Source organism: Anomaloglossus baeobatrachus, chromosome 2, assembly GCF_048569485.1.
Source record: "Anomaloglossus baeobatrachus isolate aAnoBae1 chromosome 2, aAnoBae1.hap1, whole genome shotgun sequence".
Classification (NCBI taxonomy): Eukaryota; Metazoa; Chordata; class Amphibia; order Anura; family Aromobatidae; genus Anomaloglossus; species Anomaloglossus baeobatrachus.
The window spans coordinates 21,489,998-21,516,490 of NC_134354.1; the positions used below are offsets into that span (position 1 = coordinate 21,489,998).

At 45.7% G+C, this 26,493-nt stretch overlaps 1 protein-coding gene across 1 annotated transcript in view; it reads right to left on the bottom strand.

The window, feature by feature from the left end:
- POU2F1 (POU class 2 homeobox 1) overlaps window positions 1-26,493 on the bottom strand; it is a 135,898-nt gene that overhangs the window by 38,029 nt on the left and 71,376 nt on the right. The window contains exons 2-4 of the mRNA XM_075332849.1: window positions 16,901-16,963; window positions 15,557-15,657; window positions 14,133-14,186 (exon numbers count right to left, since the gene is read on the bottom strand). Of these exons, the coding sequence (XP_075188964.1) occupies window positions 14,133-14,186; window positions 15,557-15,657; window positions 16,901-16,963 (218 nt within the window). The remainder of the gene's footprint in view (window positions 1-14,132; window positions 14,187-15,556; window positions 15,658-16,900; window positions 16,964-26,493) is intronic.

Here is a 26,493-nt window from a genome sequence, read left to right on the forward strand (position 1 = left end):
CCTGCAGCTGCAGAACATACATAACATAACAGCACACACACACACACACACAAATCAGATCACACTCACTCACATACACACATCACATCGCATCCAAATACTCACAACATCCTGGGATATCGCTTGCTTCTCGGCGGCGATATTGTGCTGTGATCTTCCAGGACCTGAGGGAGGATCACATGGCCAGAAGCATGTGATATCCCCGGATGTTGTGAGTATCAGCGCGTATGTGCAATATCGTCAGTGTCTGTGTGTGTGAGTGTATGCGATCGGGTGTGTGTGAGTGGATGCGATCGGTTGTGTGGGTGAGTGTATGCGATCGGTTGTGTGGGTGAGTGGATGCGATCGGTTGTGTGTGTGAGTGGATGCGATCGGGTGTGGGTGAGTGTCGGCAGAGGAGCACGGCGTGCTGGAGGAGGCTGGGAGCAGAGAGGCTGATCTTGGGGAAGGCTGGGAGGGGGGGGCTGATGCTGAGGGAGGCTGGAAGGAGAGAGGCTGAGCAAACGTGCTCCATCCGCCATACTGCGCACTCCCCATCGTGCTGCATCCCCCATGCTGCGCACTCCCAAACGTGGTCCATCCGCCATGCTGCGCACTCCCAAACGTGGTCCATCCGCCATGCTGCGCACTCCCAAACGTGCTCCATCCGCCATGCTGCGCACTCCCAAACGTGCTCCATCCGCCATACTGCGCACTCCCAAACGTGCTCCATCCGCCATACTGCGCACTCCCCATCGTGCACCATCCGGCATGCTGCGCACTCCTAAGCGGATGGAGCATGATGGGGGGTGCGCAGCATGGCGGATGGAGCACGTTTGGGAGTGCGCAGCATGACGGATGGAGCACGTTTGGGAGTGCGCAGCATGACGGATGGAGCACGTTTGGGAGTGCGCAGTATGGCGGATGGAGCACGTTTCGGAGTGCGCAGCATGGCGGATGGAGCACGTTTAGGAGTGCGCAGCATGGCGGATGGACCACGTTTGGGAGCGCGCAGCATGGCGGATGGAGCACGTTTGGGAGTGCGCAGCATGGCGGATGGAGCACGTTTGGAAGTGCGCAGCATGGCGGATGGAGCACGTTTGGGAGTGCGCAGCATGGCGGATGGAGCACGTTTGGGAGTGCGCAGCATGCCGGATGGTGCACGATAGGGAGTGCGCAGCATGGCGGATGGAGCACGTTTGGGAGTGCGCAGCATGGCGGATGGAGCACGTTTGGGAGTGCGCAGCATGGCGGATGGACCACGTTTGGGAGTGCGCAGCATGGCGGATGGAGCACGTTTGGGAGTGCGCAGCATGGCGGATGGAGCACGTTTGGGAGTGCGCAGCATGGCGGGTGGAGCACGTTTGGGAGTGCGCAGCATGGCGGATGGAGCATGATAGGGGGTGCGCAGCATGGCGGATGGAGCACGTTTGGGAGTGCGCAGCATGGCGGATGGAGCACGTTTGGGAGTGTGCAGCATGGCGGATAGAGCACGATGGGGAGTGCGCAGTATGGCGGATGGAGCACGTTTCGGAGTGCGCAGCATGGCGGATGGAGCACGTTTGGGAGTGCGCAGCATGGCGGATGGACCACGTTTGGGAGTGCGCAGCATGGCGGATGGAGCACGTTTGGGAGTGCGCAGCATGGGGGATGCAGCACGATGGGGGGTGCGCAGCATGGGAGATGGAGCACGATGGGAGGTGCACACCTCCCCCCAACACACACACACACGCGCACTGCACAACACACACACACTAGGAATCACAAACAACGCCCTACACAGACACCCACACACACAGACAACGCTGCACACACAAATATACGCACATACTGCACAACACACACATTGCTCAAAACATACCTCCCCCCAAAACACACCACACCCACACAAACCGCACAACACACACACACACACAACGCTACAGACACACAGCGCTCCACAAACCGCAACACACGCAACACACATACAACACCGCTCTCACCCCCCGCGACACTCAGAACATGTACAGCGCCCTACACAAACACTTGGTAACTACACACAACAACATCTATATATATAACAAAAATCATACATGAACTACACAATACGTAAATTCTAGAATACCCGATGCGTAGAATCGGGCCACCTTCTAGTATATATATATATATATATATATATATATATATACACACACACATACCTACACACACACACAATATAAATATTAATATATATAAAATATTATGTATATATATATAAATATTTTTATATTATATTGTATATATATATTATATAAATAACACACCCCAGTTTGGGACCAGAATTAATCTCTGGTATCTATGCAGAAGCCAATCCCTATATAAAAGTCTAAAAAGTCTATGGGGACCAGAATTTATTCTGCATCTTCTGGGAACAGAAACAAACAAAAAAAAAACAAAACACATTAAAATACGGTGCTGTATTAATGCAATTTTTTTTTTTTTTTTTGCCAGGAGATGAAGTATTGGTGCAGGAATATGGTGCATAGATTTCAGCACGAATTCTGCTCCTTTGCCCCCCAAAAAATAAATAAATAAATAAAATGCACAAAAAAACAATTTTGCATCCATTTCAGTGCGGTTTTCTTCCAGGAGATGCAAGTCTGTGAACTCAGTTCACCTGAGGTGAGGTCACCAAGTTCAATAAGGTCACCTGAGGTCAGGTTAGCTGCGGTCACAGGTGGGTTACCATGGGAACCTCTAGCCTCTGACTGCAAATGAACTGGGTGAAGTCACCACTCACAGCTGCGGCTCAGTCAATTTTTTCCTGAAGCCACAGCGTGCAGACACGTTCTATACCTGTGCACGGTGACTTCAGATGCAGCACAGCCGGAATCGTTGTGGAACCTCGTAGTGTAGATTACGTCGGACCTGGGTGTTTGGGGGTTAATAAAGAGGGGTTTTTTGTGTTTTATTTCAAATAAAGAATTTTTTCGGTGTTTGTGTTTATTTCTTTTGCGACAATCCTGGGCGGCTATAGGCTGCTATTTTCAGGCTTGGAGGGGCAATAACCATGGGTCTCCCCAGTCTGAGAAGATCAGCCCCCAGCTGTCGGGTTTTATCATGGCTGTCTCTCTCTTATTTTGATAGACAGCAAAGATAAGCGCACGGCTGGGAGCTGCAGCCTGTAGCTGTATGCTTTATCTGTTCTGGGTATTAGAATATGGGGTAACCAAGCGGCAATTTTTTATTTATTTTTACACCACTATAGATACACAGACAGCATGTGTGATTCCAAGCCGTCAGACACGCTGTCACACAGGGCGGGGGCACGGTCTGACAGCAACTAATCACAGGAGCTGGGACTGCTGGTGGGCGTGGGAAGCAGTGCATATGTATGAGGGTAATGAGCGGCCCAGGAAGTGATCGATACAGACGCGTCAGAGACTCAGTATAACGCTCCTGATTTATTCCCGATTTTCTTTTTTTTCTAATTATCTGGATGGCTGAATCGGGATAGTTACATGGAGTTCCCTGACAACTCCAGGCTCGGGGTCAATGCATGGCTCCTTGATATCTGCTACGGATCCCGAATTTTACAGTCCGGGTTCACTCTTCACTAGTCAGGAGTCATTTTATTTATCCGCTGAAACAAATGATAAATATTTAGCGCGTCTACATCAGCGCGGTACGGCTGTTAGCGTACGGGGGACGCGATATGGGTATCTGCCTAAGTAGCCATCTGCTCAGACACGGCCACCTATAGGGACAGAAATCCCCGTTGCATCCATATCCCGAGGACCCAACGTCTTCAGATCTACAGGACGCAACCCCTGCGGTCTTACTAGATTTACGGCCTTAACTTTAGGAGAATGCACGCTGCCTTAGGTTTCCTTTAAAGGGCGTGTATACTTCTGCAACCAGGTTTTGACTTATATATATATATATATATACACACACACACACACACACACACACACACACACACACACACACACACACACATATATATATACATATACATGCACATACATACATACACACACACGCACACTATATATCATAGAGATATACCGTATTTTTCGCTTTATAAGACGCACCTGATTATAAGACGCACCCCCAAATTTGGTGAAGGAAAAGAGATTTTTTTTAATGTTAAATGTCCATCTTATAATGCTAGTGTCCGTCTAACAAATCATATAGGGTATATGTCCCTCATAGCCCCCCATCCTAAAATTAGCCCCCCTTAATCTGGATATGGCCCCCTTATATTGAATATAGCCCCCTTGTGCTGGGACACGTCCCACTGTGCTGCCCATGGCCCCTATAGATTGCACACCTCCCATGCGTTTGATATGGCCCCCATACTGCTACCCATGGCCACTATAGATGGCACACCTCCCCTGTGTTAGATATGGCCCCCATACTGCTGCCCATAATAAAATAAAACACTCTTTCCTTACCTTCTCAGCACTGTCCCTCCTCGTGTCTCCCTCCGTGGGGTTGAGCTCCGGCTTCCTCCACTTCCTGGTTCGTGCTGGCGGTCATGTGATCGGAAGAGTGATATCATCTCTGCGTGCCTGATCACAGACAGCAGCAGCAGGAGACCGGGAGATCAGCGCTGGAGGTAAGTAAAGCTTTTTTTATTTTACTATGGGCAGCAGTATGGGGCCATATCTAACACAGGGGGGGGATCATGTGCGGTCAAAGGAGGGCGCAGGCAGATATAATTTGCCCCGCTGCCCCAGCCCATCAGCGCGATGCAGTTTCAGCACCACGCTGATGGACAGCAGCTATGCATATTATATGAGCGGGAGCAGGAGATCTAACGCTGCCGCCCGCAGCTTCACCAGCTCCCAGCACCGCTCCAGAGCGGACACTGCAGTATCAGTATGTGTATATATACATATATGTGTATATTATATACATATATGTGTATATTATATATATGTGTATATATACACATATATATGTGTATATATACATACATATACACATATATATATATACATATACACACACACACACACACACACACACATACATATACACACACACACACACACACATCTATACATGTATATCTATTTATATAACTATTTTGTATAGTCTGGGTTGAAAATGTCTACTATTTTGTGTAAACATGGGTCTCTCTGTGCAAACAGATTACAAGTTCTGCAATCTGGCATTCCTGCACTCCCGCTCTTGATTGCCTACGGATAATAAAAAAGAAGCTACTTTGCAAATAGAAACCAAAAAAAAAAAAAACCCAGCTCCTATGCGTGTTCTTGGTGACAGACAAAAAAAAAAAAAAAAACCCTTTTAAAAGGAAACCACTAGATTTTTTTTAAATTTACACTGCAGTTACTTCTGTTCTGCTGATTCTGGAACAGTTTTTCTTTTTCTTCAGCGCCCCTCTGTTCCAAAGTTACGCCCCCAGAAATAACAAACTGGGCGTGTGCTAAAAGAACTTTTCTGTGGGCGTTTGCTTGGTCTCTGCTGAAGCCGGCCAATCAGGGAGCGGCCACACCCACAGGACTGTTCTGAGGTACACGCCCAGTGGCTTGAAGGGAAATCTTGCACATTTTTCTAGGGGCATAACTTTGGAATGGAGGGGCACAGAAGAAAAAGGAAAACTGTTCCAGAATCAGTGGAGGAGATAGAATTGCAACAGGTATTTGGATTCAAGTTAAAGATCCATTTACAGGTCCCCTTTAAGTCATATTCTGCATCCATGATTACTCACAGAGTAAAAAAAGATGCCAAAAAAAAAAACTAACATGACTGCAAAATCCGACTACATAGGCGATGTTTGCAGTCTGTAACCATAGAGACGCATAGACCTGCATAGGAATAGGAGCTGTAGACACTAAATGATACATTTTAAATTATTTTATTATTTATATTCTTGCATGTAGTTAACACATAGGAATATATACCATTTTGCAAAACATTGACATGATCCAAACTGTCCCTTTAAAAAGTGGTCACCTGCGCGTGTCCTGACCCAAGTATATGAAAACCTAGCACCAATATTTTGTAAAAAACTGTAAAAAGAAAAAAGTAGCCGGACTAGTCCAAACCCTGCGAACGACTATTTATTTACTCCCATGAAAATGTAATACTCGGCAGTGGAGCGATAACATAGAGCACGTCGGTGTCTGCGAGGACGAGAAGAAGAAGTGCAGCCTCATCCTTAGAGACCGAGGCCCCTTAAACGCGCCGCGTAATTTTGCCTAATGAAGACATTTCTTCCAGTCACAAAGAATATGCAGCAAAATAGGAGATAAAATTGATTTGTCGGCCGGGAGAAAAAGCATTAACACTCATGAATGTGTTCCTCCAGGGAGCGTTCAGCCTGCAAAACCTCCATTTATGTGTCATAATGTGAGTGATTGAGACTGGGAAACGTATAGACGCTCCGCAATATCTCGTCTGCTCACCAGGATCGGGCGTATAATCTGCAGAGGATGGGAAACGGGGCGACGAAAGACGGGACCGGTACCAGACAGGACACAGAACTATATGTAATATCTACTGTAACTGGAGGCAGTATTATAGTAGTTATATTCTTGTACATAGGGAGCAGTATTATAGTAGTTATATTCTTGTACATAGGGAGCAGTATTATAGTAGTTATATTCTTGTACATAGGGAGCAGTATTATAGTAGTTATATTCTTGTACATAGAGGGCAGTATTATAGTAGTTATATTCTTGTACATAGGAGCAGTATTATAGTAGTTATATTCTTGTACATAGGGGGCAGTATTATAGTAGTTATATTCTTGTACATAGGGAGCAGTATTATAGTAGTTACATTCTTGTACATAGGGGCAGTATTATAGTAGTTATATTCTTGTACATAGGGGGCAGTATTATAGTAGTTATATTCTTGTACATAGAGGGCAGTATTATAGTAGTTATATTCTTGTACATAGAGGGCAGTATTATAGTAGTTATATTCTTGTACATAGGAGCAGTATTATAGTAGTTATATTCTTGTACATAGGAGCAGTATTATAGTAGTTATATTCTTGTAAATAGAGGGCAGTATTATAGTAGTTATATTCTTGTACATAGGGGCAGTATTATAGTAGTTATATTCTTGCATATAGGGGCAGTATTATAGTAGTTATATTCTTGTACATAGGAGCAGTATTATAGTAGTTATATTCTTGTACATAGGAGGCAGTATTATAGTAGTTATATTCTTGTATATAGGGGCAGTATTATAGTAGTTATATTCTTGTATATAGGGAGCAGTATTATAGTAGTTATATTCTTGTACATAGGGACAGTATTATAGTACGTATATACTGGCGTATAAGACGACTTTTTACCCCCTTAAAATAATGGCTACAGTGGGGGGTCGTCTTATACGCCGGATATACACCTGGGTGCTGTAGTGCGCCGCTCCACTCCGTTCCACGCTTGGATTCTGCCTCCATAGCGACGAGGGAGGAACTTCCTGTCACTGCTGCTGAATGGCAGAGCGCTGGCCAATCAGAGGCAAGCAGCTCTGCCTTGACGTCAGCGCTCTAGCAGGGAAGTTCCTGCCTCGTCGTTATGGAAACGCGATACACAGCCCGGCCCCGTACTGGTATATCATACAGCATATACAGCGGATATATAGCAGGGGGCCGCACTGTGTGAGGAGGTGTTTTTTTTTTCACTGTCCAGTATAACCAATAGGATTAGTGCAGTAACGCCAGATTCCCCTCGCATCCATGCAGGGACATTAATGAAGAGCTTACATGCTGGTGTAAGTGTGCATATTGCTACAGTACCCCCGCCCCTGCACTAATCCTATTGGTTATACTGGACAGTAAAAAAAAAAAAAACACCTCCTCACACAGTGCGGCCCCCTGCTCTTAGCATACTGAAGCATACTGAATACCGTATGTATCACAAGATATCCCAAATTCTATATTTTTAGGGCAGAAGTTGGGGGTCGTCTTATACGCCGGCATATACGGTAGTTATATTCTTGTACATAGGGGGCAGTATTATAGTAGTTATATTCTTGTATATAGGGGCAGTATTATAGTAGTTATATTCTTGTATATAGGGGCAGTATTATAGTAGTTATATTCTTGTATATAGGGAGCAGTATTATAGCAGTTATATTCTTGTACATAGAGGGCAGTATTATAGTAGTTATATTCTTGTATATAGGGGCAGTATTATAGTAGTTATATTCTTGTACATAGGAGCAGTATTATAATAGTTATATTCTTGTACATAGGGGCAGTATTATAGTAGTTATATTCTTGTACATAGGAGCAGTATTATAGTAGTTATATTCTTGTGCATAGGGGGCAGTATTATAGTAGTTATATTCTTGTACATAGGGGCAGTATTATAGTAGTTATATTCTTGTACATAGGAGCAGTATTATAGTAGTTATATTCTTGTATATAGGGGCAGTATTATAGTAGTTATATTCTTGTACATAGGGGCAGTATTATAGTAGTTATATTCTTGTACACAGGGGCAGTATTATAGTAGTTATATTCTTGTACATGGGGGGCAGTATTATAGCAGTTATATTCTTGTACATAGGGGCAGTATTATAGTAGTTATATTCTTGTATATAGGGAGCAGTATTATAGTAGTTATATTCTTGTATATAGGGGCAGTATTATAGTAGTTATATTCTTGTACATAGGGGCAGTATTATAGTAGTTATATTCTTGTATATAGGGAGCAGTATTATAGTAGTTATATTCTTGTACATAGGGGGCAGTATTATAGTAGTTATATTCTTGTATATAGGGGCAGTATTATAGTAGTTATATTCTTGTATATAGGGGCAGTATTATAGTAGTTATATTCTTGTACATAGGGGCAGTATTATAGTAGTTATATTCTTGTATATAGGGGCAGTATTATAGTAGTTATATTCTTGTACACAGGGGCAGTATTATAGTAGTTATATTCTTGTACATGGGGGGCAGTATTATAGCAGTTATATTCTTGTACATGGGGGCAGTATTATAGTAGTTATATTCTTGTACATAGGGGCAGTATTATAGTAGTTATATTCTTGTATATAGGGAGCAGTATTATAGTAGTTATATTCTTGTACATAGGAGCAGTATTATAGTAGTTATATTCTTGTACATAGGAGCAGTATTATAGTAGTTATATTCTTGTACATAGGAGCAGTATTATAGTAGTTATATTCTTGTACATAGGGGCAGTATTATAGTAGTTATATTCTTGTACATAGGAGCAGTATTATAGTAGTTATATTCTTGTACATAGGAGCAGTATTATAGTAGTTATATTCTTGTACATAGTAGCAGTATTATAGTAGTTATATTCTTGTACATAGGGGCAGTATTATAGTAGTTATATTCTTGTACATAGGGGCAGTATTACAGTAGTTATATTCTTGTACATAAGGAGCAGTATTATAGTAGTTATATTCTTGTATATAGGGGCAGTATTATAGTAGTTATATTCTTGTACATAAGGAGCAGTATTATAGTAGTTATATTCTTGTATATAGGGGCAGTATTATAGTAGGTATATTCTTGTACATAGGAGCAGTATTATAGTAGTTATATTCTTGTACATAGGGGCAGTATTATAGGAGTTATATTCTTGTATATAGGGGGCAGTATTATAGTAGTTATATTCTTGTACATAGGAGCAGTATTATAGTAGTTATATTCTTGTACATAGGGGCAGTATTATAGTAGTTATATTCTTGTACATAGTAGCAGTATTATAGTAGTTATATTCTTGTACATAGGGGCAGTATTACAGTAGTTATATTCTTGTACATAAGGAGCAGTATTATAGTAGTTATATTCTTGTATATAGGGGCAGTATTACAGTAGTTATATTCTTGTACATAAGGAGCAGTATTATAGTAGTTATATTCTGAAGCATGTCAATCGTTTTTTCATTTCCATAATCCACTGCAATGGTTTAATCACTACAGCAGACCTGGGCAAGGGGCGGCCTGCCTACTGTCTGTGACCGGCCCGCCCGTCTTAGCTCAGAGTTGGAGGTGTGGCCTGATCTACGATTTTATGCCTGAGTCCCGCTCTCACTGCCGGGAGCTATGTATCCCGCAGTGCAGTGATAAGCGGCTGCCACGTCCCCCACTCTGCCAGTTATGCCCCTCTGGATGCTGGTCACAGTCTCTGGATGCCTTCCATGGAGTCTATGCTGCTAGCCACGCCCCCTCTGAATGCTGGACACACTCCTCGGATGCCTGCCTTGTCCCCTCCTGCTGCTGTTGATGCTGGCCACGCCCCCTTTGCCTGCCCCTTCTACCAAAGATCCTCACATGTGATCGGCTCATCTGCACAGCGGCCACTTCAAACACGGAGGTAATGTGAATCAGTAGCAGCAAAGTGCTTGCAGGAGGGGGGAGCAGTGTGCGTGCAGGAGGGGGGAGCAGTGTGAGTGCAGGAGGGGGGAGCAGTGTGCGTGCAGGAGGGGGGAGCAGTGTGCGTGCAGGAGGGGGGAGCAGTGTGCGTGCAGGAGGGGGGAGCAGTGTGCGTGCAGGAGGGGGGAGCAGTGTGCGTGCAGGAGGGGGGAGCAGTGTGCGTGCAGGAGGGGGGAGCAGTGTGCGTGCAGGAGGGGGGAGCAGTGTGCGTGCAGGAGGGGGGAGCAGTGTGAGTGCAGGAGGGGAGAGCAGTGTGCGTGCAGGAGGGGAGAGCAGTGTGCGTGCAGGAGGGGGGAGCAGTGTGAGTGCAGGAGGGGGGAGCAGTGTGCGTGCAGGAGGGGGGAGCAGTGTGCGTGCAGGAGGGGGGAGCAGTGTGCGTGCAGGAGGGGGGAGCAGTGTGCGTGCAGGAGGGGGGAGCAGTGTGCGTGCAGGAGGGGGGAGCAGTGTGCGTGCAGGAGGGGGGAGCAGTGTGCGTGCAGGAGGGGGGAGCAGTGTGCGTGCAGGAGGGGGGAGCAGTGTGCGTGCAGGAGGGGGGAGCAGAGGAGCAGCACTTGTGTCTTCTCAGGTCCCCCTGTGCCTGCAATAGAAGCAGACACACAGGGGACACAGAGAAGGCAGCAGAGGAGCCCTCAGGCTCTGCTGCTGCAGTGATACCAGCCTGTGCACTCAGCACCCCTAGGGCCCAGTAGGTATGCTCCCCACTGGCCACCAGGGCCAGTAAGTATGCTCCCCACTGGCCACCAGGGCCAGTAAGTATGCTCCCCACTGGCCACCAGGGACAGTAAGTATGCTCCAATTGACCTCCATATTTTCATTGAATCTTTGTATTGTTTAACTTACTGTTTTTGTTTATGGAAAGTTAGTATATATGCTATATACAGGATTGGGTAAAACTGAGTTTATTATATTAGTCCGGCCCTCTAAAAACCATCAAAATTTCTCATGCGGCCCCATGGGAAAATTAATTGCCCACCCCTGCACTACAGGGTATTACATCACAGCAGTTTGCCTCACACTCCATACATACAGCATGGTGTGTGATGCGATCTGTATCACAGTAACCCGGGGGCGTTATTTTGACCACCCAGGGCTTCCATGTCAGCAGTCGGGTCCCTGTGAGCACAGAGGTAAGCGATCCCTCTCCCTGCCTCCTGAATGCCGTGATCACTCTGATCGCAGCATTCAGGGGATTAAACTACTGGGAGCGGTGCGATCACCGCTCTGGGCAGTGGGTGCCGGGTCCCGGCGGCGAGCCTGACCCCCCACAATCACGATGACTAAAGGGAAAAAAAAAAAAAAAAGCACACAAAAAAGGAAAAAACACGCAAACGCAATAAAAATGTGCGTTTTTGCAGAAAAGCCGCACATAAAAAGCAGCGTGTGCACACAGCCTTATAGCCAGGCTTATCCCATGTGATAGGCTGCGGTCCCGTGTAGCTGGGCAGACGGTGGTATTTCGGTATTTGGCGCGTCCCCAGGTCCAGTGAATCTCTGCAGCCGGGAGGATGGATGTCGGGGAGAGGAGCGGGCGCCTGCGTTTTATGGTAATGAGGCTCGGTGAGGCCGAGCGTTTGAATCCTGCATTAATTTGCATATTTTCCACCACCTGTTTCGGGGACCGCAGCGCGGGCTAATTAACATAAAGCTCTGATTAATTCTGCCAGTCACTCGGAGATAATTACAGCACAGGACGGTAAACACTCCGCTCCGGAGATGCTGCCTGTTTGCCAACATCCCTCTTGACGATGGTGAATTGGGGGGGGGGAGGGGGGGTGGTTGTAGAAATGACAAAAAAAAAAAAGTTTTTACCATGGCAACGACAGACAATTTTCAAGCTTCTTTCAGTGGAGCTGGAAGGTCAGTGTAGCTGCATAGTAACCGCTCTGCCCCCTCCGCCGCGCCGGCTCTACCTTCCTTTCAGCGCGGTCGGGGGGGGGGGGGGGGTGATCGGAATCCATTGTGGTCTGTGAAAGGCCTCGCGTGCAAATAGGTAAGAGAAGTATTGGCCACGTCCTATGCAAAACAATAAGCGACCTCACCCGGCGTCTGATATGGGGGGGCTCCACTTATTTCTGCAGCGAGCGCGGCATTTCCGTGCCCCGCGGCATTGACGCCTGTTTGCTTAAGTGGTGAGAAACGAGCTCGGGGGTCTGGAGTTTAGTGAATGGTACGGGAGGCGTGGGCCGGTGGCGAAACCTAAATCCAGGAGAAGGGTCGTCCCACACACTCCAATGTGCGCAGGTGGATATTTCCAAAAAGAAAAAGTTGTGCATGTGAGTGGATGGACATTACAGCAACCCTGGAATACCCGACATTGGGTGGCAACCACGACAGCCAAGTTCTGGATGGCAAATATCCAGTGACATGGGAATAGGTATCATGACATCTAGGCACAGTTCACCATAAAGGGGCGAGGTAGGACATGACTTTATGGTTGGCCGTGCCTTGTTCACTAGCAGTGAATGGTTAGTGCAGGAGCGGGTATCATCACAAATATTAAAATGTGCACTGGGGAGGGGGGGGGGGCAAAACTGTTTCTTACTCAAAATAGGGTTTGACTTAACGACTCACATGAGAACATGTTGATTGTTGGGAATCCAACATTTGTCATCCGACCGATCCCCAAATATTAGAGGTCAGAAATGACCAAAAAAAAAATGCAGCAATGGCAAAGTATGTCCAGATGAAGAGATGTACTCAGCCATCTCTCGAAGTCCCGTAGTCCCTGAGCGACCCCCTACTCCCATGAGTTTGTCCACCAACAGATCATTGTTAACCCCTATCCTATGAGAATAACTATTTTGGGAATACCTCCTTTAAGAGAATCTGTCACTTTGTAAAAATCCCTGAGCTTCCCCTGATTCTGCAGCTCTTTTCTTTTTCGTTCTACGTCGCTCCATTGCAGAGATATCCCATTTGTTTCTTTTGGAGGGCAGCATGTGAAATCTCTGCTTGTAGCACAACTGGTCACTTTCTAAAGTCTGCTCACTCCTCTCAGACGCTGCCAATCACAGCTTAGCTGCCTCTCAGAGCGCTAGATCAGCGGCCGAGCTGTGATTGGCAGCATCTTGGAAGGAGGCGTGAAAGCGGACTTTGAGGAAACTCCCAGTTGCTCTAAGAGCAGAGATTTCACATATTGAGCTCCAGAAGAAACAAATGGGATATCTCGGCAATGGAACGACGCAGAGCAAAAAGGAAAAGAGCGGTAGAATCAGGGGAGCTCAGGGATTTTTGTAAGATATTTAACAACATTTTTTTATAACAAGTGACAGGTCCTCATTCTATGAAAGAAATGCTTTAACTTCTGGTGCCAAGGTGATGGAACTAACAAGCATAGAGCCTACGCTCAAAAAGGGTCCTGAGGCAGCTGTATGGAGTATACTGCTGAGTAAAATCCAAGAAAAGGCGAACCTCGCACCAGAGACACTGCAGGTGCCCTACTGCCACTGCCTGCCCACATAGTCGGGGTCACCCCCTTGTTGCATGGGGCTGCTGGCATGAACTGAATCTCATGTATTTAGTATTGAATAGATTTGCCAAAAAAAAAAAAAGCTTTAAACCAAATTATCAGAGACAAGGTATCGGACCGGCCGTCCAAGCGCATGCACCACAGCAGTCAATGGGAATGCAAAAAACAAAAACAACCAACCACCTTCACAGCCCCCCCCCAAAAAATAAGCTTTAATGACACGATTAAGGTATAGTTTTTGGCAATACAGACATGGATTTAAGCCCACGAGATCCAGTAAAGATGGAGGACGTTCAGCGAGCGCAGTTACGATTCTTACCTGTACATTTAAGGACTGTGCAGCGGCCTGTAAACTCGTGCCAGCGAGCTGGACCTAGAATACAGCGCAAACACGGTCAATGACTGGCTCGTATAGGGTTAAACGCACAGCGGATACGGTATTATAATGCAGCTATAGATGGTACTACACACCGCAAATAAAAAAAAAAAATAAAATAAAAAAAATACAGCGCCACCATATTCTACAGGCCATGTCGGGTACTGCAGCTCAGTCTCAGTTACTAGCCTTGAGAGTAATTGCAGTACCTGACACGCCCTGTGGTCATGACTGGCGCCGTTTCTAGCCGCTGGAGCTTACACGTATAAAATGGTCATTTTTGGGACAAATAAAAGGTAGATTCAGGGAATCAATCGCAACCAGGCAACATTATGACTCTATACGGGCAACAATGATCAGGCGGGTTGCACCCATCATGCAATGCTGTATCTGAAATAAGGGGCTGTGGCCTGTGTCGATAAGTTACTTCCCATCAGCCATATTTTCTAATGCCGCAATTTTTGTCACTTGGTCACCTAGAAGGTGCAAGCATCCGATACACATGAACCGGACGATATCTGCCGGACCTGCGGATACCTGGCGGGTATTGATGCAGTGGGATAATCCCTTTAAAATGGCGCAAGTATGTAATCTCTATTGCAAGAGGAGACCAGATCAATATCATTAAAAGGGGGCTATCCCATAACTCATTTTCAATCTCAAAAGTGTTAGTTTGTCCATCCATGGTGCAATCTGTGTTGCTTTAGGTTTTTGAACAAAATCAGTCTCCTTCCCCTTCTGGCAGCTATTAAGATAACCCAGTCCTGAATGCCCCCATTCAAAAATGGTCTTCTCAGTCCTTTTTCTATGTGCTGCAGAGTTTGTGCTCCGGTCCCTGACAAGCAGGCCAAAAATCCATGGGCTGTGCCGTGCCCCTTTACTTATTTTTAGGGTACAAGTGCACATTGTCCCCTCGGCTCTGAAGGTCTCTGCAGTCTGGAGAGGATGGATATGAGGTGAAAAAAGGACAGAGAATAGCGCACGTACAGCCTTCAAGATTTAAAGAAGAACTCCGACCATCATGTAAGCCTACACCCACCGTGCTACTAGAAGACGCCGATAGTGACAGATAGTGGACATAAGATGTGGGATCTCAACATTGTTTTTTTCTTATTTGGAAACCATCAACAAGTTGGTTTACTCGTCCTATAATTAGAGATTTACAGGATTGCTTCATTAAAATGGAAATTGAGCCCCAAAAGGACACAAAGGTCTAATGTGGAGACGCCACCGAGGAGACATGGTGACTGCACAACGGAGGAAGCTTCACATTCCCGTATTTGTGCTCCGGCCGCGCCGCGCTCGGTAATTTGGGAGCCCACTGGTGAGCGTTCATCCCACTCTGTCTGCACATGCCGCTCTCTCACCTGGTGGAGATGTCCGAGGAAGGCCTGTGCTTGGGCTGATGAAATGGCCGGTCCGACAGGCACCGGTAGCTTTTGAAAGTCCAGACCATTTGTTTGTGTGCCTGCAAATACAAGACAGAAAGACGGCTTACACTCTGCGCTAACAAGTCAGGTTCCAGGGGATCAGCCGGAGTCAGCGAGTGCGTGCAAATATCAAAAACAGGGAGTGCATCACCAAAGGAGGGAGGGATGTGAAAAGAAACGAGAAAGCTGGGATGTGTGGGAAAAAAAAAAAAACTCACTGGGTGGAAGAAAAAAAAAAAAAAAAAAAAAAAGGTACAAAAAAGAAAAAAAAATAAAAAAAAAAATAAATAAAATAAAAAAAAATGGGAAAGCGAGCTGGTGCAAAAAGATGGGAAAGCGAGCTGGTGCAAAGAAATGGGAAAGCAAGCTGGTGCAAAGAAATGGGAAAGCAAGCTGGTGCAAAGAAATGGGAAAGCAAGCTGGTGCAAAGAAATGGGAAAGCGAGCTGGTGCAAAGAAATGGGAAAGCAAGCTGGTGCAAAGAAATGGGAAAGCAAGCTGGTGCAAAGAAATGGGAAAGCAAGCTGGTGCAAAGAAATGGGAAAGCAAGCTGGTGCAAAGAAATGGGAAAGCAAGCTGGTGCAAAGAAATGGGAAAGCAAGCTGGTGCAAAGAAATGGGAAAGCAAGCTGGTGCAAAGAAATGGGAAAGCAAGCTGGTGCAAAGAAATGGGAAAGCAAGCTGGTGCAAAGAAATGGGAAAGCAAGCTGGTGCAAAGAAATGGGAAAGCAAGCTGGTGCAAAGAAATGGGAAAGCGAGCTGGTGCAAAAAAAATGGGAAAGCGAGCTGGTGCAATGAAATGGGAAAGCAAGCTGGTGCAACAAAATGGGAAAGCGAGCTGGTGCAAAAAAAATGGGAAAGCGAGCTGGTGCAATGAAATGGGAAAGCAAGCTGGTGCAAAAAACAAAAAAAAAAAAACTAAAAAAAAAATGGGACAGTGAGTTGGTGCAAAAATGGTGCGCAATACTAATAGGGTGCATAAGGGAGAGCTCTTCACCTGCCTGCTGGACATTGACGATTAGGGCAGCTGGAGACAGTGCAGTGGGATACATATCAGCAAGCGTGCAGAACCACATGGAGGAAGCTGAAATCAGTACTACTGGTAGTGTCCGGACTGGGGGGATTATTAACTCCTTATGTCCTGACAGGACGCCAGGTACCTGGGTCTGTGTTATCCTCTGCACCTGTCAGGGGTGGTCGCCATCCTCCACAATGACCATGACATACAATGTACACATCAATGCCCCCCTCATCCTCAGCCCCTCGATGTGTGCAGTCCCTACCTGTGTTCCCATCTCCGCTCTCTGCTGATTTACTGTTTTCTGACGGATTGTTCATTCTTGCATCTGAAGACAAAAAAAAAAAAAAAATATTAATGAAATTTAAAAAAATTAATTCCGAGATAAACAATAAACAAGTGAACGCCTCCATATTATCCAGAATAACACAGTCACTGGTGGGAGGGACCTGGAACAAGTCTGTGCAGTGCGGAGGTGCAGTATGCTGTATAGCAGAGCTTGTGGTGACCACCTCTGTGCCGGAGGCCAGATCACCGTGCAGCCGCCAATAATGCAAAGACTCTGCCCCGGGGCCTGCATGACCTCCGGTCAATTCGGAGGGGTTTCCACAGAGCCCCCCGCCCCTGCACAGGAAAAGGCCTGTAACCTCCCGGCCTCCAGGCTTTATACTATCTCTCCCTTTGGCAAATTGTGATTTTGTGCTCAGAATTCTCTTCACCATCCTGGAGACAACATATTTTGGTCTCCGTTGCTTGCAGGACGCACGTTTCGCCCATTACGCCGCCGCTTTAGATGGTGGAAATTACGGCGCCTGTATGAAATGATCTGGCACAAATCTGTTTCCGCGATGGACAATATATATATTAGCGCCGCACCTCGAGTGCTCACAGTTTTTCCCAGACTATTACTTTTCAGGTGCAATTTCCCGCCATCACTTAATCTCTCGGAGTTTGCGGCGCAGACCCCTCCATAGATCCGTCATATAGAAGGGTCTCCATGATGAAAGCGGCGCGACGTCGGTGCACAAACTCCAGAGCAACCGCGTGTGCACAATTACCAGGCAATTTAGATATTCCGTATTCACTGTAAGTATTCACACCCCTTTACATTTTTAACTCTTTGTTTCATTGCAGCCATTTAGTAAATTCTCACTAACGTACACTCTGCCCCCATCCCCCGTCTTAACAGAAAAAAAAAACAGAAATGTAGAAATTTTTCCAAATTTATTAAACAAGAAAAACTGAAATATCCCATGGTGATAAGTATTCAGCCCCTTTGCTCAGACACTCATATGTAAGTCACATGCTGTCCATTTCCTTGTGATCCTCGAGATGGTTTTCCTCCTTCATTGGAGTCCGGCTGTGTGTAATTACACTGATAGGACGTGGTTTGGAAAGGCGCACACCTGTCCATATTAGGCCTTGTGCGCACTAGGCGTTTTTGCCGCGTTTTTAGCGGCGTTTACCGCGTTTTTGTGCTGAAAACGCAGTGACATTGCTTCCCCAGCAATGTCTATGGGTTTTCAGAAGTGCTGTTCGCACACAGCGTTTTTTTGTAGCTGCGTTTTTGTGGTGACCACAAAAACGCAGCATGTCAATTATTTCTGCGTTTTTCACCCATTGAGTTCAATGAGATGTTCAACAACGTAATGAAAAACGCATATAGCCGCGTTTCTATGACTAAAAACGCAGCTATAAACGCAAGGGGTGGGTACTACAGTGACGTGTACAAGAAGAGGATTCCTTCTGTTGGTAAACACAGAAGCATGAATCCTCCCGGTACCGTCACCGCTGCCTCCACCTCCCATCCTGTGCATGTCAGCTCCGTGCAGAGCCATGTCTGGGCGGGAGGTGGAGGCAGCGGCGAAAACCAAAGTGAACAGTAGAAAAATAAAAAAATGCCATACTCACCTGTCTGCAGGGTCCCGGTGCCATGCCCGCTCCCATCTCCTCCCGGTACCACCGCTCTGGCTGTGTGAAGTCTCCCCGGGGCAGGACCTTGCTTGCAGGACCTCGCGGTGGATCACCTGATGCAGTCACCTGACGCATCAGCTGATCGTAATTCTCGCGGGGTCGCCGGCTTTTTCGCGCCCGGCCGGCTATCAGCTGATCCTGCAGTCAGGGGACTTCATCAGCTGATTACCGGCAGCTCCTGCAGCGATCGGACAGGATCAGACTCTCATCCGATCGCTGCAGGAGCTGCCGGTAATCAGCACATAAGTGAGTATGTATTTATTTATTATTTTTTTTTTTTTGCACCGATGCATCATCTGATTGTATAATCGGCTTTTATGCAATCAGCTGATGTGTGATGTGATTCAGCCCCTAGAACCTGACACATCATCTGATCGCTTTGCCTTCCAGCAAACCGATCAGATGATATTGGATCCGGATTGGACGGCGCGGGACCCTAACCCAGGATTACTGCGGAGGGGGGTTCTTTATTTCAATAAAGATGGAGTCACTAATTGTGTTGTGTTTTATTTCTAATAAAAATATTTTTCTGTGTGTTGTGTTTTTTTTTTATCATTACTAGAAATTCATGGTGGCCATGTCTAATATTGGCGTGACACCATGAATTTCGGGCTTAGGGCTAGCTGATAATATACAGCTAGCCCTAACTCCATTATTACCCAGCGAGCCACCCGGCATCAGGGCAGCTGGAGGAATTGGATACAGCGCCAGAAGATGGCGCTTCTATGAAAGCGCCATTTTCTGGGGCGGCTGCGGGACTGCAATTCACAGCGGGGGTGCCCAGAAAGCATGGGCACCCTGCACTGTGGATTCCAATCCCCAGCTGTCTAGTTGTACCCGGCTGGACTCAAAAATTGGGCGAAGCTCACGTCATTTTTTTTTTTTTTAATTATTTCATGAAATAATTAAAAAAAAAAAAGGGCTTCCCTATATTTTTGGTTCCCAGCCGGGTACAAATAGGCAGCTGGGGGTTGGGGGCAGCCCGTACCTGCCTGCTGTACCCGGCTAGCATACAAAAATATGGCGAAGCCCACGTCATTTTTTTTTGTTGGGGGGGGGCAAAGAAATCCTGCATACAGTCCTGGAAGGAGGATGCTGAGCCTTGTAGTTCTGCAGCTGCTGTCTGCTCTCCTGCATACACTAGTTCTGCAGCTGTCTGCTCTCCTGCATACAATGAACATTTTGAAGAAGGAAATGACATCAGAGCTTTTTTTTTTTCATCAACAATCTTTAATGACATTGTGCACTGATTAAAAACGCAGTGAGCAAAAACGCAGCAAAAAAACGCACCAAATCGCGGTAAAAACGCATGCGTTTTTTAGCCGCAGGTGCGTTTTTTGAGACAAAAACGCACAAAAACGCAGCGTGAAAAAAAAACGCCTAGTGCGCACATACCCTAAGATCTCACAGCTTACACTACATGTCACACCAAATGAGAATCATGAGGCCAAAGGAGCTGCTCAAGGAGCTCGGAGACAGAATTGTGGCAAGGCACAGATCTGGCCAAGATTACAAAAGAATTTCTGCAGTACTCAATGTTCCTAAGAGCACAGTGGCCTCCATAATACCTAAATGGAAGAAGTTTGGGACCCCCAGAACTCTTCCTAGACCTGGCCGTCCAGCCAAACTGAGCAATCATGGGAGAAGAGCCTTGGTGAGAGCGGTTAAAGGAGAACCTCAAGATCACTGCGGCTGAGCTCCAGAGATGCAGTCGGGAGATGGGAGAAAGTTCCACAAAGTCACCTATCACTGCAGCCTCCACCAGTCGGGCCTTTATGGCAAAGTGGCCTGACGGAAGCCTCTCCTCAGTGCAAGACATATGGAAGCCGCATAGAGTTTGCAAAAAAACACATGAAGGACTCCCAGACTATGAGAAATAAGATGCTCTGGTCTGATGAGACGAAGATAGAACTTTTTGGTGATAATTCCAAGCGGTATGTGTGGAGAAGACCAGGCACTGCTCATCACCTGCCCAATACAATCCCCACAGTGAGACATAGTGGTGGCAGCATCATGCTATGGGGGGGAGCCACAGAACGATTGGTTGCAATGAAAGGAAAGATGAATGTGGCCAAGTACAGAGATATCCTGGAGGACAACTTCTTCCACAGTGCTCTGGACCTCAGACTTGGCAGAAGGTTCACCTTCCAACAAGACAATGACCCTAACCACACAGCTAAAATAACAAAGGAGCGGCTTCAGAACAACTCTGTGACCATTCTTGACCGGCCCAGCCAGAGCCCTGACCTAAACCCAACTGAGCATCTCTGGAGAGACCTGAAAATGGTGTCTACCAACATTCACCATCCAACCTGACGGAACTGGAAAGGATCTGCAAGGAAGAATGGCCGAGGATCCCCAAATCCAGGATCCCAAGAAGACTCATGGCTGTACTAGCTCAAAAGGGAGGAGTCTACTCAATACTGAGCAAAGGGCCTGAATACTTATGACCGTGTGATATTTCAGTTTTACCAAATGGCTGTAATGAAACAGAGTGAAAAATGTAAAAGGGGTATGAATACTTTCTGCACCCACTGTTATGATTATTTTATTATTGAACATCTCCGGAGCCGTCATCAGTCCAAAAGGTTAAAAAACCTGAATATTTTGGAAGGTAACAGTGCGGCTTTGTGTTAGTAATTCTGCACACACAGATATTCTATGTAACAATTATGAATTAATTCATTTTCCATCAATTGTTTATGTCCATCTGTTACAGGGAGAATAAAATCAAAGACCTAAAAATGCACATGCACACACACACACACACACACACACACACACACACACACATATACACGCACATACATAGCCTTGCAAAAGTATTCAGCCCCCTTGAATTTTTCAACCTTTTCCCACATTTCAGGCTTCAAACATAAAGATAAAATGTTAATGTTCTGGTGAAGAATCAACCATAAGTGACACAATTGTGAAGATGAAGGAAATTCATTGCTTATTTTAAACTTTTATAAAAAAAAATAATAAACTGCGTGCAATAATATTCATCCCCTGTAAGTGAATACTTTGTAGCACCCCCTTTTGCTGTGATTACAGCCGCAGTCTCTTGGGGTATGTGTCTATCAGTCTTGCACATGGAGAGGCTGAAATTCTCGCCCATTCTTCCTTTGTAAACAGCTGGAGCTGAGTGAGGTTGGATGGAGGCGTTTGTGAACAGCAGTTTTCAGCTCTTTCCATAGATTCTCGATTGGGTTCAGGTCTGGACTGTGACTCGGCCATTATAACACCTGGATACGGTTATTTGTGAACCCTTCCATTGTAGATTTTGCTTTATGTTTGGGATCATTGTCTTGTTGTAAGACAAATCTCCGTCCCAGTCTCAGGTCTTTTGCAGACTCCAACAGGTTTTCTTCAAGAATGGTCCTGTATTTGGCTCCATCCATCTTCCCATCAATTTTACCATCTTCCCTGTCCCTGCTCAAGAAAAGCAGGCCCAAACCATGATGCTGCCACCACCATGTTTGACAGTGGGGATGGTGTGTTCAGGGTGATGAGCTGTGTAGCTTTTACGCTAAACATATCATTTGGCATTGTGCCCCAAAAGTTTGATTTTGGTGTCATCTGAGCAGAGCACCTTCTTCCACATGTTTGGTGTCTCCAGGTGGCTTGTGGCAAACTTTAAAATGACACTTTTAATGGATATCTTTGAGAAATGGCTTTCTGCTTGCCACTCTTCCATAAAGGCCAGATTTGTGCAGTGTACGACTGATTGTTGTCCTATGGACAGACTCTCCCACCTCAGCTGTAGATCTCTGCAGATCATCCAGAGGGATCATGGGCCTCTTGGCTGCATCTCTGATCAGTCTTCTCCTTGTGTGAGATGACAGTTTGGATGGACGGCCGGGTCTTGGTAGATTTGCAGTGGTATGATGCTCCTTCCATTTCAATATGATCGCTTGCACAGGGCTTCTTGGGATGTTTAAAGTTATGGAATCTTTTTGTAATCAAATCCGGCTTTAAACTTCTCCACAACAGTATCATGGACCTGCCTGTTGTGTTCCTTGGTCTTCATGATGCTCTCTGCGCTTTACACATAACCCTGAGATTATCACAGAGCAGGGGCATTTATACGGAGACTGGCAGCCAGAAAAAGGGGCAGCAGCAAAAAAAAAAAAAAAAAAGGGAAAAAAAGGCAGCTGTAGTTTTGCAGTCTTTGATTGCTTTCATTGGACAAAAAAAAAAAGTTGCAAAAATGCTGGAAGAATTGACACTCTGCTTCTTTCAGGGACGCAGCAGTTTTCCGTTTCTTGTGTGCACATGAGATTTCTGGAGTCTCAGTTTTTGCTGGGGCTGTAAAAAGCAGCTTTTAATTTGCATAAAACTCATGAAAAAGCCATGCAAAGAAAAAAAAGCCTATTTCTGCAGACAATGAGCATGGTAGGAGGTAATTTTTGAGCACTGCTCCGTTCCCCTCTGGTCGGAGCGGCGCTCACAGGCGATCAGTAGGGCTTCATTCACACAAGAGTCTGGATCCAGTTCTTACGATTCGGTGGCCGCTGATCAGAAAATCATCATTACCTTGGATCCTGTTTAGGGAACAACCCCTTTAATTAAAGGGTGCGGCCACAATATTCAATATGATCTAGTAAAGTAGGGCTTTGCTCCGGTTCCCCTGCGCAGCGCATTGCTGCGGTGTCAGTGCCGCACAACGCTGCGCTGTCAGGGACGCACAACGCTGCGCTGTCAGGGCCGCACCTTACAGCGGTGTCAGTGCCGCGGAGTTAGCTCTGCAGACCCCTCACTCTTCAGTTTGGCGAGGGTCTCTGAATGTGCGGTGATATACACACACTGGGGGTCTTGGATCCTAGACCACTCACATAACATTCTGAGGAGTCTAGAATCAAAAGCGAGAAAATGCTACAAAACCTGCACAGAAGGGGTGCGGTCCTATGTTATAGCAGGGGTCCATACACCGCACATTTGTAGAGAGGGGTGCGGTCCTATGTTATAGCGGGGGTCCATACACCGCACATTTGTAGAGAGGAGTGCGGTCCTATGTTATAGCGGGGGTCCATACACCGCACATTTGTAGAGAGGGGTGCGGTCCTATGTTATAGCGGGGGTCCATACACCGCACATTTGTAGAGAGGGGTGCGGTCCTATGTTATAGCGGGGGTCCATACACCGCACATTTGTAGAGAGGGGTGCGGTCCTATGTTATAGCGGGGGTCCATACACCGCACATTTGTAGAGAGGAGTGCGGTCCTATGTTATAGCGGGGGTCCATACACCGCACATTTGTAGAGAGGGGTGCGGTCCTATGTTATAGCAGGGGTCCATACACCGCACATTTGTAGAGAGGGGTGCGGTCCTATGTTATAGCGGGGGTCCATACACCGCACATTTGTAGAGAGGGGTGCGGTCCTATGTTATAGCAGGGGTCCATACACCGCACATTTGTAGAGAGGAGTGCGGTCCTATGTTATAGCAGGGGTCCATACACCGCACATTTGTAGAGAGGGGTGCGGTCCTATGTTATAGCAGGGGTCCATACACCGCACATTTGTAGAGAGGGGTGCGGTCCTATGTTATAGCAGGGGTCCATACACCGCACATTTGTAGAGAGGGGTGCGGTCCTATGTTATAGCAGGGGTCCATACACCGCACATTTGTAGAGAGGGGTGCGGTCCTATGTTATAGCAGGGGTCCATACACCGCACATTTGTAGAGAGGGGTGCGGTCCTATGTTATAGCGGGGGTCCATACACCGCACATTTGTAGAGAGGAGTGCGGTCCTATGTTATAGCGGGGGTCCATACACCGCACATTTGTAGAGAGGGGTGCGGTCCTATGTTATAGCAGGGGTCCATACACCGCACATTTGTAGAGAGGGATGCGGTCGTATGTTATAGCGGGGGTCCATACACCGCACATTTGTAGAGAGGGGTGCGGTCCTATGTTATAGCGGGGGTCCATACACCGCACATTTGTAGAGAGGGGTGCAGTCCTATTTTATAGCGGGGGTCCATACACTGCACATTTGAAGAGAGGGGTGCGGTCCTATGTTATAGCGGGGGTCCATACACCGCACATTTGTAGAGAGGGGTGCGGTCCTATGTTATAGCGGGGGTCCATACACCGCACATTTGTAGAGAGGGGTGCGGTCCTATGTTATAGCGGGGGTCCATACACCGCACATTTGTAGAGAGGGGTGCGGTTGTACTCATTCACCGCACGATCAGAAACAATAGTGCAGACTTGTTCTGCACACTCCTGTAGTAACACCGCGCATCCGGCGACCAGAAGCACTACTATTGAAATGACTCCAGAAAGTAGCAGGTGTGCACCCGGGCGGACCATCGCAGCAGTGCCGTAAAGTGAGCCCGAAACCTCACCATCTCAACTTATACATTGTAATAAACCAGCTAAAACCCAGAGAAGGGAAAACAAAAAGTGGGAGAAAACAGGAGGATCTCAAACACATCACATCCTCCACCAGCGAGAAGAAACCGGGAAAGGAAAGCAGAGATATCAGAAAGGTCTACCAACAATACTGTATACTATAGAAATCAGGAGCCCGAGATCCAAACACCAGAACCAAGAGCAGAGAAACCAGGACACCGAGCAGGATTATAGCAGTTATATTCCTGTACTCAGGGGCAGTATTATAGTAGTGATATTCTTGTACATAAGAGCAGGATTATAGTAGTTATATTCTTGTACATAGGAGCAGTATTATAGTAGTTATATTCTTGTACATAGGGAGCAGTATTATAGTAGTTATATTCTTGTACATAAGAGCAGGATTATAGTAGTTATATTCTTGTACATAGAGAGTAGTATTATAGTAGTTATATTCTTGTACATAGGAGCAGTATTATAGTAGTTATATTCTTGTACATAGGAGCAGTATTATAGTAGTTATATTCTTGTACATAGAGAGTAGTATTATAGTAGTTATATTCTTGTACATAGGAGCAGTATTATAGTAGTTATATTCTTGTACATAGGGGGCAGTATTATAGTAGTTATATTCTTGTACATAGGAGCAGTATTATAGTAGTTCTATTCCTGTACTCAGGGGTAGGATTATAGCAGTTATATTCTTGTACATAGGGGCAGTATTATAGTAGTTCTATTCCTGTACATAGGGGGCAGTATTATAGTAGTTATATTCTTGTACATAGGGGCAGTATTATAGTAGTTATATTCTTGTACATAGGGGCAGTATTATAGTAGTTATATTCTTGTATATAGGGGCAGTATTATAGTAGTTATATTCTTGTATATAGGGGCAGTATTATAGTAGTTATATTCTTGTACATAGGAGCAGTATTATAGTAGTTATATTCTTCTATATAGGAGCAGTATTATAGTAGTTATATTCTTGTATATAGGAGCAGTATTATAGTAGTTATATTCTTGTATATAGGGGGCAGTATTATAGTAGTTATATTCTTGTACATAGGGGCAGTATTATAGTAGTTATATTCTTGTACATAGGAGCAGTATTATAGTAGTTATATTCTTGTACATAGGGGCAGTATTATAGTAGTTATATTCTTGTACATAGGGGCAGTATTATAGTAGTTATATTCTTGTACATAGGGGCAGTATTATAGTAGTTATATTCTTGTACATAGGGGCAGTATTATAGTAGTTATATTCTTGTACATAAGGGCAGTATTATAGTAGTTATATTCTTGTACATAGGAGCAGTATTATAGTAGTTATATTCTTGTACGTAGGGAGCAGTATTATAGTACCATAGTTATATTCTTGTACATAGGAGCAGTATTATAGTAGTTATATTCTTGTACATAGGGGCAGTATTATAGTAGTTATAATCTTGTACATAGGAGCGGTATAATCTTACACAGGATGGCGGTACATTGTGACAATACATGGATAACGTTTCCCCAGCAT